We start from the raw sequence: 13354 nt of genomic DNA, 5'->3' as shown, positions 1-13354 counted from the left end.
TAGGTAAAAAACACTCCTTGCTAGAGGGTATTGTGAAGGCCAATACTATAACGGAGTTCAAAGGGGAGGTAGATAGATACATGGAAGATAGGTCCATCAGTGGCTATTAGCCAGGATGGGCAGGTATGGAGTCCCTAGCCTCTGTTTGCCAGAAGCTGGGATTGGATGGCAGGGAATGTATCACTTGATGATAACCTGTCTGTTCATTCCCTTTGGGGCACCTGCCATTGGCCACTGTCAGAGGACAGGATACTGGGCTTGATGGACCTTTGGTCTGACCCAGTATGGGTGTTTTATGTTCTTATGTTCCAAGTATACACAGCATATGTGGCTGCGTAGGGCACCTGGAAATTTGGGGCACCACTGGGTCTTAGTGTCCACTCTCCCGGCTATTCCTATCCCTGTTCTGACCCTTCCTGCAGGCTCCCACAGCTAGATTCTGCAGCCTGGTGACTCTTACTCCAGAAGGGATCTAGTAACTTAAAAGTGAAAAAGGCTTCCAGCCTGCCAGACCTGTTAGCTCAACATTGAAACTATGAAAGGGCCATTCAAGTGGTAATAAAGCCATTTAACAGGCATTTGCCAACCCCCAGGTACAGGTCTGTTGCATCGTAGGCGCATTCAACATGTGCAATTTCAGCTTTACGTGGACTGCAAAAACAAGAAAAAAAATCAACAAAAAAAGAGAAAAATCACAATTTAAATACTGTTTCTATAGTGCGGGTGATTCCGCCCGCCATTATACTCAATGTAATTTTGACTATATGCAATTTTCACTTTATGCATTGACTGTGGAATGTAACCCCAGCGTAAGATGAGACAGACCTGTATAGACTGTCAGTTTCTGAATTTGATGGCAAAAACAGTTGTGCATTACTGTAATATTTACTCAGAACATGTTAGTCTACAGGACCTTAGTTTAAAATTGCTTTAAAAATATTTCATTAGTGAGTTGGTGAAGATTACAAAATCACATCTCTGAAAAACCATTCCACAGATTTTTAGATGAACAGTCAGTCATCTTTAGCTTTAAATGCTTGGATCTTCAGACATATAGTTTTTTAAATAAATTCTTCAAAAGACTACGCTTATCTAAAATACACCTTTTAATTTTAATTACTTTAGTAAAAAAAAACCTTGCTTCCAAAGTTCCTTTCTTTTCTGTTCATCTCTTTCTCCTTTCACCCCCTGTTGAAGAGAGCCCTTAAAGGGACAACACCCCTTTGCTGTCAGATAGCTGGACACAGAGTTTCCCTTTCTTTACTTCTGACTATCTGATGAACTAGTTCTAAGTGAACCCTCCAGCAAAATCAGTACCTAGTAAGATATGAAATCCTTAGTTATGCCTAAAATCTTTTGATACATATATTTTTTTAAATTGGTGACATTTCATAACCATGTCTCTTGTTATAGAGATCACACAAAGTAAATTAGTGTTCCCTTTTTCTAAAAGCAATGGACATTGTTATGAACACGCTAAATCTCTGTGACAGATTCATTTAAAATAATGTCTCTATTTCAGTAAGTTAAATATGTAATAATCTAGAATGATTTCATTATGAAGGCTTAAGAGTACATTTAAAATATAAAATCAGCTTAGAAATACTGATTAAGAAAATGTAAAACAGAGAAGAGCTGCATCATGTATTCCATAATATTGAATGTTGTATTCAGCAAGGCAGCTGACTTGCCCTTACTACAAAGTTTTTGCAAATAAATCTCTGACAAACTTCAGGGCATATCAAAAAACCGTGACTGATAATTTTTATTCCCAAGTTTACTGCTTTTAATTAGATACCTTCTGCATGTCCAGTCTTCACCATCTGGCATGCAGTGGAATACATGCTCCATTTTCTTTAGAAAGAAATTGCAGAAGTGTGTTTTTTTCAAATGTCATTTGCTTCATTTGGGCTCAGGGATTTGGCTGGAAGGCGGTGAGCAAGGTGGGGAGGGAAGAGAGGAGGGAGACAGTGGGAAAGGGCGGGGCCTGTGGTGGAGCAGGAGTAGAGGATGAGTAGGGCCACAGGCAGAAGAGGTGGGCTGGGAAGCTAGCCTCCCCAAGCGGCAACTTCACCCGCTGCCCATGACAGCAGGTAAGAGCGGGTTGGCTCCCGCACAGCCAGTGCGCACTGCAGTCTCCTTAGGCAGGGGCCATATTCATAGAGCTGAATGTGCTGGCGCCGCACATTCTGCATGAAGGAGAGGGTATGGGGGTCTCTGCAGGGAACTGTGATTTTCCACCGCCGTGAGGCGGGCTGGGTGTCTCGGTATCCTTTGCTGCCTCATCCCTCCTCCCCCACCGGCTGCGAGCCCAGATTGCCATCAGGCATAGGGGCACCAGTTTAATAATACTGCGTAGGGCCCCATAAATCCTAAGGATGGCCCTGGTTATTGGCATAAACCAGCGGCTCTCAAACTGGGGGTCGTGAACTGGTTTAGACTTGCTGGGGCCCAGGGTCAGATTACAGGCCCCCTGCCTGGGGCTGAAGCCCTTGGGCTTCGACTTTGGCTCCCTGGCCTGGGGAAGTGGGGCTTGCCCCTCCAGCCCCCCCTAGGATGGCGGGGCTTGGGTGGGCTCAGGCTTTGATTCCCCCTCCTAAGGTCCTGTAGTAATTTTTTTTTATCAGAAGGATGTTGCAGTGCAATGCAGTTTGAGAAACCCTGGCATAAACATACTTCAATGACGTTATGATTTGGCCCATTGTCAGAAATTGCCGAGAGACTATTGTATCTAAAATGTAATCTGTCCATATTCAGTTCCAAGTAGTAAATTACATTCTTGTCATTGTATTGTTTATAATCATTTGTATATACCCACTACTATTATCAAAGTTTCAAAATTACTATTTTAGTTGCATATCAAGATAAAAGGCAGTGTTTTATATACTTTATGAATAGCATTTCTGAAACACTTAAGAAGAGTAAAACTTTGAAACAGTTGCCAAATTCAATATTATATTTTGTTGTATAAATATGTTTAAAACAACTGTTTAATGGCATGATTTCAATGTTTAATTTCTCTAAAATATACTTTTATATCAAAAGCTATAAAATAGTTTTCTAATATCTGCTATGCAGAGCTCTTTTACATACATACTACTTTTAAAGACTTGTTTAAATAAACTATTTAATTGTCATACAAAATGCCCAGTTTATGTCATTATCCAGTATTCCTACTTGATGAATGGATGAATGGAATGTAGAGTACTTGATGACTGAATGGTTCCTAAAACAGGAGAATCATCACATCCCAGTAATAATAAATAATTCTGAACTAATGTAAAAGAAAAGGTCCCTAGTGAACAGCATGTTTAAATTCTTGAGATATAATGCTGATAAATGCCCTGTTACCTGAGCCATTGGGAGTTTTCTCATCAAACAGGTTTTCCACCACCGATAGTTGTCTCAGATGTCTTGCAAACCTGGCCGGATTATCCCATGGAATATAAGATACTTCATAATCACCTCCAAGCAACAACCCTGAGCCCTCCAGGAGGCCAGAATCATCCACCCCAGTCAGTCGCAGGCTTTCAAAAGTAAACACTTTGAAGGCTCTTTCTACTTCAGCCCAACTCAAGAGTTCTGGAAGAGAATTAAAACCATCCACAGAAATTGTCCTTACATTCCAGTGAAAGGTAAATAGAAGACTGACCAGGTATATTGTCCTTGGCATTGCTTTTAAGGCTGCCAACAAGGGGACTAATGGTGATGGTAATTTCAGTAATGATTGATGGACTGATCAGATGGTGGTTAGATGGTGTGTCTTATGACTACGATCCTACCAAATTCACAGCCATGAAAAATGCATCACAGACCGTGAAATCTGGTCTTTCTCTGTGAAATCTGGTCTATCTCCGTGAAATCTCGTCTTTTGTGTGCTTTTACCATATACTACACAGATTTCACAGGGAGACCAGAGTTTCTCAAATTAGGGGCCTTGACCCAAAAGGGAGTGGCAGGGGGGTCAAGAGGTTATTTTAGGGGGGACTGTGGTATTGCGCAGAAGTAAGGTTAGCAATACCATACCATGCTACCCTTGCTTCTGCTCCGCTGCCTTCAGAGAAAATTGACCAAAATGGATCATGAATTTGGTAGGGCCCTACTTATGACAGTAAAGAAGGAATTGAAGGGGTCTGGATGCTCATTACTAACTGTACCCTTAGACTGAACATTCAGACTCACTAGAAGGCATTTATGTAGCCCTTCTAACTGTTTTACAGTGTGCACCAACTAGGTACACACATTACAAGAACGAGGAATTGAAGAGACAATTCTCAATGGAGAAGTGACCTTATCATGACAACCAGAAAATGTGACCTTTGTAGATACTATAGTACTATTAACATGGGCAGCTCAAAGTAAACACAATGAGAAAACCATGTTTTTTTCCCCAAGTAATCCTCCCTATCCAAGACAAATCTCTTTTCTCAATCAAAAGGTTCTTTGTAAACAAACCAATACAGAAAATACAGAACTCAAACCATCAAAAAAGAAAATCAACAAATACATTATATATCACAGCGGTTCCCAATATTTGTTCTGTGCACTGGAACCAAAACTAGTAATTTGTGTGACTGATATTCTTGTCCCAACTTAATACACAGCTTATGTGCTTGGCTGAGGACTGACATGCTGCTAATGCACAGTTGTCAATCTCACAGTCTCTAATGTGCAGTGTACCCTAGACTGTTCATAACCATGAAATTGTGGTTTGGTGTTAGGCCAAACTCCATGATAGGTTAAGATGGACACAAGTATATGAAAAGTGGTAGATACTGGCTGATATAGTGAAGGTCTTAGTTGGGTAAATTGAGACAGTGGCCCCAAAAAAGTGGGTTCCAACTATATCACACAGATCCACAACTATATCATAGGAGCTTGTCAACAAAGAATGAAATAATATTAGTAAAAAAAAATTAATTTACCACTGGTGCAATAATGCATGAGCTCATGAACTCTGGCCAAACGTTTAGTGTTTTTTCCAGGTGGAGGAAGGGGGAATTGAAGAAGTTCAACCAGTGGTAGCTTGTCCATCATATCCTGTTCAATCTTTTTTGGGTTTAAGCCCCCTTGGACCTGAGGCAAAGAGCAATAAGGAGAAAAGCTAAGTAAACTTTCACAAAAAAGGGATTTTTCATTTAAATAAGTAAGGTTCCAGTTCAGCATACAATTCCCCCCGCCCCAATCACCCCTCACCCTTCCCCACACATATGCTTTACTTTAGTTTGCAGTCAATGGAATTTAAGCATCTGCTTAAAATTGCGCATATACTCGAAGTGCTTTGCTGAATCAGTGCCTTTATGTGGAAGATGAAATCAGTTACTGTTTATTTTCCTCACCGTGGGGGAGTGAATATATACCAGAAGAAAAAGAGAATAATTTAAGAGGGCACAGTTAACTGATATTTGCTAAAGATCACAAAATTATTTGCCATTTAGCCAGAATCTGAAATTTTCACAGAATATAGAAAAAATGTATTGATTTAGTCTGTCAAACTGCAAAGGATGCTTTTGTATTAGCCTTTCCCTTCCACACTGTGATCAGTTCGGTCACAGAGACCCCCTTGGAACTGTCATCTGATGTGCTGAGACTACCTCTAAGCCCATTTTCTCTGCCACTTCGGGCCTCCATAAACTGTCTTGTTGAGCCAGATATGCTAATCTGCTGCAACACAGACCCAGGGACTGACCCATTCCTCCAAAGCTGCAGACTTAACTGAAAATGGCTTAGCAAGTGCTCCTGTCTCTAGCACCCAGACACCCAGTTCCCAATGGGATCCAAACCCCAAATGAATCCATTTTACTCTGTATAAAGCGTATACAGGTAAACTCATAAATTGTCCGCCCTCTATAACACTGGTAGAGAGATATGCACAGCTGTTTTTTCCCCAAGGTATTAATTACTTACTTTGGGTTAATTAATAAGCAAAAGTGATTTTATTCTAAAAAGTAGGATTTAAGTGGTTTCAAGTAATAACAGACAGAAAAAATAAGTTACAAGCAAAATAAAAAAAACATGCAAGTCCTAAGCCTATACAGTTACGAATCTGAAAATGCAGATTAATTCCATGATCAAGGATGGCAATACTTCCTTCAGACAGACTCCTTCTAGTCGTGGCCCAGTCCTTTCCCCTGATCCAGACCTTGTTAGTTCCAGCAGGCTCTTAGGTAAAGCAGGGATCCAACAGACTGGACCTCCTTGTGCTCCACCTACTTTTGTACTTGTGCAGTAAGCGAAATCCTTGTTTCTCGGTGGTCCCACCCTCTTCTAATGGAAAGCACCGGTTTATGATGATTCCAGTACCAAGTGACATGACAGTGTCCGTGAGTCGATCACTACTTCATTCTTTCGGCCGACTCACAGGAACAGAAGTCTAGACATGTAACAGAGCATTTATAACAATTGTCTGTTGTATATGGGAGCCATTCAAGATCCAACACCATTAATGGCCACACTTTGCATAGTTACAATGGGTTCAGCGTAATACTCATTTTCTAGTCAGATACAGATGACATTCATACAAAAGGAGACACACCATAGATATAAGCTATGTAATGATACCTTACAAGAGACCTTTTGCATAAAGCATATTCCAGTTACATTATATTTACACTCATAAGCATATTTCCATAAACATATGGAGTGCAATGTCTCACACATATTCTTGGTTGGTCTATATTACTGTCCATAGTCATTATAATCAAGAAATCATACAACTCATTGATGGTCTTTGACAGCAGTGTTATGATGGATTTAAAGAACTGTACTGGCTTGAGGTTTCTTTACTTTGTTCAGTTTTGCTTTTTCTTATTTTTATTATTATAGTCCCTGTCTTCTGTGTTACTTTTAATACCTTTTTCCTCTATCATATCTCCCAAACCTGTTCCTTCTTCTTTCATCCCTAATATCTACATTTTTCATGCTTTGGTCAACTCCGGCATTAACCAGTGCAACTTCCTCCTCTCTAACTTCCTGAAATCTAGATGGCTGCCCAAAAGTCTATCCAACATGCTTCTGTTAAAAGCATCTTCCCGACCCACCACTCAACCATGTCATCCTCCTTCTACTTGAAACCCTTTATTGCCTTACAAGTTTCATCTGCATCCAACTTTTTACTCTAATCTTACTCTACACTTCTGCCAACATCATGTCTAGATAACTCTTACTGCCTTACATGAGCGCTATACCCTGCACACTTTGATGCACGCTGGTGTTCTTCTCTCATAAACAGCTCTGTGCCTTCTTGTGCACTGCCCCCTATGTTTGCCACATCCTCTCTAATCTATTCCATTCTAGTTGCTACACCACACTCATCATTTAGAAACTCTAGTTTCTTCAGAATAATAATCCCCTAGCTCAGTGGTGGTCCAAAGTGAAGCCCACAGAGTTCTACAATGTATCCCATGCCATCATTTATATGGAAATGCAGTCACGAAGCTAAATGTCCACATAAACACTGTGGCCAGGCCATGCAGATCAATATGGTACATTGCATACTGGGATCTGTAGCCCCCATGGGTGGCTGCAATCTGCTTAATTTTAAGCAAATTAAGTACAGCCTTTGGATTCCTGGCAAGTGGCTAATGTGACCATGAGGTGGGCAAAGTCTGGGTTCTCCTAGTCTACCTTCTAAAAGACACATTCTAAGTTAATGTCCTCTCTGTAGACTTTAAGACTGTTTATATAAGACACAGTATTGTACCTTTAGCAGGTGTAGCCTCTGAGACAAAATATCATGATAGTTTAATAGAAGAGGCCATTTGGGGACCACCGTCTTTTCTTCACTGTCATTAGGGAAAAAGGAGTTGTAGAGATTCTATTAAACAAGAAAAGAGCACATGCATTAAAAATTAATACACAGATTTATTAGCAATCAAAGCAGTCTGAAGGGAAAAGACAATACAAACCTTTTTTTCACTCTCAGAGAGGGAAAGAGAGGGAAGGACTGAGACTATATGCTCTGCAATGCTATGATCCAGCCCATCTGCTCGTGGTTCTGGGACCACCAGACTTGGTGGTGTAAGACCTTCTTCAGTTGCAATGACCTACCAAGCAGAAAACATGTTAGATGTCATCATAGCATTGATTTGTAGTTAGCTTAAGTTAAGGTTGTATCAGAGAAACAAACTTGGTTACAATTTGCAGGAGATAATGCTGCCCATGTATTGTTTACGATGTCACTTGAAAGTGAGAACAGGCATTCACATAGCACTGTTGTAACTGGTATCGCAAGATATTTACGTGCCAGATGCACTAAAGATTCATATGTTCCTTCATCTTCAACCACCATTCCATAGGACATGCATCTTCGCTGATGATAGGTTCTGCTTGATAAAGATCTAAACCAGAGCAGATCAATGCATGTTCATTTTCATCATCTGAGTCAGATGCCAGAAGAAGGTTGATTTTCTTTTTTGGTGGTTCGGGTTCTGTATTTTCCACATTGGAGTGTTGCTCTTTTAAGATTTCTGAAAGCATGCTCCACACCTCTCAGATTTTGGAAGGCACTTCTGATTGTTAAACACTGAGTTGAGTGTTGTAGCTATTTTTAGAAATCTCATATTAGTATCTTCTTTGCATTTTGTCAAATCTGCTGTGAAAGTGTTCTTAAAATGACCAACATGTGCTGGGTCATCATCCGAGACTGCTATGACATGAAATATATGGCAGAATGTAGGTAAAACAAAGCCAAAGACATACAGTTCTTCCTCAAGGAGTTAAGTCACAAATTTAATTAACACATTTTTTAACAAGCATCATCAGCATGGAAGCATATCCTCTGGAATGGTGGCCGAAGCGTGAAGGGGCATACTATTATTTAGCATATCTGGCACATAAATAACTTGCAAGACAGGCTACAAAAGTGTCATGAAAATACTTGTTCTCACTTTCAGGTGACATTGTAAATAAGAAGCAGGCAGCAGCATCTCCTGTAAATGTAAACGAACTTATTTGTCTTAGCAATTGGCTGAACAAGAAGTAGGACTGAATGGTCTTGTAGGTTCTAAAGTTTTACATTATTTTGTTTTTGAGAGTAGTTATCTAACAAAAAAAAAATCTATATTTGTAAGTTGCACTTTCATGATGAAGAGATTGCTCTACAGTACTTGTATGAGGTGAATTGAAAAATACCATTTCTTTTGTTTATCATTTGTACAGCGCAAATATTTGTAATAAAATAATAATATAAAGTGAGCATTGCACACTTTGTATTCTGTGTTGTAACAGAAATTGATATATTTGAAAGCCAATTTTTTTGAGTTAATCGTGTGAGTTAACTGCGATTGACAGCCCTATTTACAACCTCCACAATTTTTGTATCTTTTGCAAACTTGATCAGTGATGATTTATATTTTTTCCAGGTCATCCCTGTAGGATCCAACTGGAAATGCAGCCACTTGGTGACAATTCCCCATTTACAACTACATTTTAAGACCTATTAGCTAGCCAGTTTTTAATCCATTTAATGTGTGACACGTTAATTGTATATCATTCTAGTTTTTTAATCAAAATGTTGTGGGGTACTAAATCATATGCTTTGGAGAGTCTAAGTCTATTACCGTCAACCCTTTATCAACCAAACTTGTAATCTCATCAAAAAGAGATATTAACTTAGTTTGACAGGATCTATTTTTCATACATCTAAGTTGATTTGCATTAATTATATTATCCTCCTTTAATTCTTTATTAATTAAAACCCATATCAGCCGCTCTATTATCTTAGACTAGATGATCATAAACTTCCTTTCTGGTCTTGAAAACCTATGAATCTAAGTGCCTCAGGGAGAAGTGGAGGCCAACAAGCAAGTGGCTCAGTCTGGAAACCTGGTCCAAAAATTTAGCACATATCTAGCTAAATTAAAGCCCAACTGCACCTGAAATTTAACTTATAGATTTTTTCGTTAGCTTAGAAAAAATTTTGATCCACCAGTTCTAAAGTTTTGCAGCACAGAGGACTGTACATCTTGTTTGTTGCTGTGGAAACAACAAAATCTGCAGTCTCTTCACTGGGAAAAATATCGATGAGCCAGTGATGGGTAGGTATGAGTTCTGTTCTCAAAGCTGCAGACTGAAGATCCATTGTAGGCTGTCTGGAAACACTCCCTACAAGCTAAAGTGCTACAAACCAGCTCTGGGATCCATGTGCAATGACCCAGTATAGCTATTCTTGTGGAGGATCTCCTGTCCCACACTGAGAAAAGTTGACAAGCATATAGTATTAGTGATCATTTGCACTTGTATTATATATGCTTAGTTTTGACAACCCTGAGAGAAAACACTCACTAGCAGTTACTGTAGGCTAGATTAACCCTAGCCCTTACTCAATCATGCAAGGGAGGAAGAAGGAGCAAGGACCCTCTTAGAAAGTGGCAAAAAAGGCAGGGACCCCCTACCCTAATACTCTTCTCTGTGAGAAAGTGGATGGGAAGGGGGCATAGAGGACTGGAGAGTAGTTGTAGGAGCTTTGGAATAGATCACCGGACACATAATGGGAGTGAGCTGCACCCTGAAAAGGAATGAAAAAACCTAACTCCTCCCCTCCATAATGCAAGGCAAAGCAGGGGATCCTCTCTGAGTCCTTCCCTACTGAACCTCCTTAGGTAGTGCAGCTCTGTACGTTCTCTTATTTTGGGATGAACCTGATTTGTCTCTCACTGATCAATTCGTTATCACACTGCTTAGCCTGAATGATGGGTATGTCTTATATGAAAATACACTCACCTGTTCCAACATGCAGTTCATTATTAAAGGAACAGAAATGAATTCTTCAGGAATCTGACTTAGCAAATCATTGTAATACCTCATGTCCACATAAGAAGGCAGAAAAGAAACTTCTTCCTCTATTGTAGAAAGCAGAAATAACAGATTGAGACCATCTAGCTGGATCTGTTGGTTTTCCTTTGACTTTGGTAGAAATGGTTAGTAAGAATGTCCTAATTTAACTCCTTGAATCTCTCCTATGTTCCTGAATTAGGGCTGTGACAGTGTTGTAAGAAAATATAAGGAAAGGACCTAATTCTTAAAGCCTCTGCTGCTTAGCCCTGGTCTACACTACAAGTTTAGGTCAAATTTAGCAGCGTTAGATCGATTTAACCCTGCACCCGTCCACACGACGAAGCCATTTTTATCGACTTAAAGGGTTCTTAAAATCGATTTCTGTACTTCTCCCCGATGAGGGGATTAGCACTGAAATCAACCTTGCTGGGTTGAATTTCGGGTAGTGTGGATGCAATTCGACTGTATTGGCCTCTGGGAGCTCTTCCAGAGTGCTCCATTGTGACTGCTCTGGACAGCACTCTCAACTCAGATACACTGGACAGGTAGACAGGAAAAGCCCCGCGAACTTTTGAATTTCATTTCCTGTTTGGCCAGCCTAGCGAACTGATCAGCACAGGTGACTATGCAGAGCTCACCAGCACAGGTAACCAGCCAGAATCGCAAAAGAGCTCCAGCATGGACTGAACGGGAGGTACTGGATCTGATCGCTGTATGGGGAGAGGAATCCGTGCTATCAGAACTCCTTTCCAAAAGACAAAATGCCCAAATATTTGAAAAAATCTCCAAGGGCATGAAGGACAGAGGCTATACCAGGGACTCGCAGCAGTGCCATGTGAAACTTAAGAAGCTCAGGTAAGCCTACAAAAGAACCATAGAGGCAAACGGCCACTGTGGGTCAGAGCCCCAGACAAGCCGCTTCTATGATGAGCTGCATGCCATTCTAGGGGATAACCCTACAACTACCCCACCCCTGTGCGTGGACTCCATCAATGGACTCTCACACAACAGGGATGCAGATTCTGGGGATGAAGAAGATGAGGAGGAGGTTGAAGATAGCGCACAGCAAGCAAGCAGAGAAACCGTTTTCCCCGACAGCCAGGAACGGTTTATCACCCTGGAGCCAGTACCCTCCCAACCCACCCAAAGTGGGCTCCTGGACCTTGAAGGCAGAGAAGGTCCCTCTGGTGAGTGTACCTTTGTAAATATAATACATGGTTTAAAAGCAAGCGTGTTTAATGATTAATTTGCCCTGAAGACTTGAGATGCATTTGCAGCCAGTACAGCTACTGGAAAAGTCTGTTAACGTGTACGAGGATGGAGTGGAAATCCTGCAGAGACATCTCAATGAAGCTCTCCTGGATGTACTCCAAAAGTCTTTGCAAAAGGTTTCTGGGGAGGGCAACCTTATTCTGTCGTCCATGGCAGGACACTTTACCACGGCAGGCCAGTAGCGTGTAGTCTGCAAACATTGCATAACAAAGCATGGCAGCGTATGGTCCCGGTGTTTGCTGGCATTGATGTTCTTTATCTCTCTGTGTTATCCTCAGGAGAGTGATATCATTCATGGTCACCTGGTTAAAATAGGGGAATTTTATTAAGGGAACATTCAGACGTTGCCACTCCTGCTGGGCTGTTTGCCTGTGGCTGAACAGAAATCATCCCTGCTGTTAGCCACGCAGTGTGGGGAGGGGTGACGCAATCATCCCAGAGAATTGGGTGGTGGTGGTGGGGTTGGTTTAGTTGGGTTTGTGCTGCACGTTAACCCAAACACCACAGTCCCTCCTTTTAAATGGCCTACCCATTTTAAATGGCCAGCCCAACAGGTGCTTGGTATGGGAAATTAGGGTGCTGCTGTTTGAAACCATTTCCACATGTTATGAAGGTTGAAGAAGCCAAAAGACTGTGGATTACCATGTCTGCCTGCAAGCCGAATTTTGTTGCCCGCCGGCACTGCGTGTATGATCTCTCACACCAAACTAGCAGGTCCTCAATATAAGAGGCAAAATGCAACCTTGTAAAGAAAGCACATGTGCTATGCAATGTTAACAGCTTGGTTCACCGTGAATGAGTCTACTCATTGTTAACTAAAATGTGGCTTTTTAAATACTACTCTCCCATTTTTTCCTCCTGCAGCTGCAAATGTTTCAGTGCTCCCTGTATCATCTCTGTCCCAGAGGCTAGCAAAGATTAGAAGGCGAAAAAAACACACTTGCGATGAAATGTTGTCTGAGCTCATGCAATCCTCCCACACTGAAAGAGCCCAGCAGAATGTGTGGAGGCAGACACTGTCAGGGTGCAGGAAAGCATAAAATGAATGCAAGGACAGGTGGTGGGATCAAGATGATAGGTGGCATCAGCGTAATGAGAGGAGGCAGGAAGCAATGCTCAGGCTACTGGAGGATCAAACTGATATTCTCTAGCATATTGTTGAGGTGCAGAAAAGGCAACAGGAGCACAGACAACCGCTGCATCCTCTGTGTAACCAACTGCCCTCCTCCCCAAGTTCCATATCCTCCTCACCCAGACGCCCAAGAACTCGATGGGGGGGGGGCCTCTGGGCACTCAACCACTCCAC

The 13354-nt window shown here is 41.3% G+C and overlaps 1 protein-coding gene across 4 annotated transcripts in view; it reads right to left on the bottom strand.

Annotated features, from left to right (window-relative positions):
• Nucleotides 1-13354, bottom strand: part of SPAG17 (sperm associated antigen 17) — a 301346-nt gene that overhangs the window by 140149 nt on the left and 147843 nt on the right. For all 4 annotated transcript variants that reach the window (XR_004372764.2, XM_032773620.2, XM_075071732.1 and 1 more), the window contains exons 10-14: nucleotides 10723-10841; nucleotides 7908-8045; nucleotides 7703-7816; nucleotides 4926-5076; nucleotides 3352-3582 (exon numbers count right to left, since the gene is read on the bottom strand). Coding sequence is in view for 3 of the 4 variants with exons in the window: in XM_032773620.2 (XP_032629511.1) it covers nucleotides 3352-3582; nucleotides 4926-5076; nucleotides 7703-7816; nucleotides 7908-8045; nucleotides 10723-10841 (753 nt within the window). In the remaining variant the exon portion in view is untranslated. The remainder of the gene's footprint in view (nucleotides 1-3351; nucleotides 3583-4925; nucleotides 5077-7702; nucleotides 7817-7907; nucleotides 8046-10722; nucleotides 10842-13354) is intronic.

Source organism: Chelonoidis abingdonii, chromosome 1 (genome assembly GCF_003597395.2).
Source record: "Chelonoidis abingdonii isolate Lonesome George chromosome 1, CheloAbing_2.0, whole genome shotgun sequence".
NCBI lineage: Eukaryota > Metazoa > Chordata > Testudines > Testudinidae > Chelonoidis > Chelonoidis abingdonii.
This window is presented reverse-complemented; position numbering and strand designations above follow the sequence as displayed.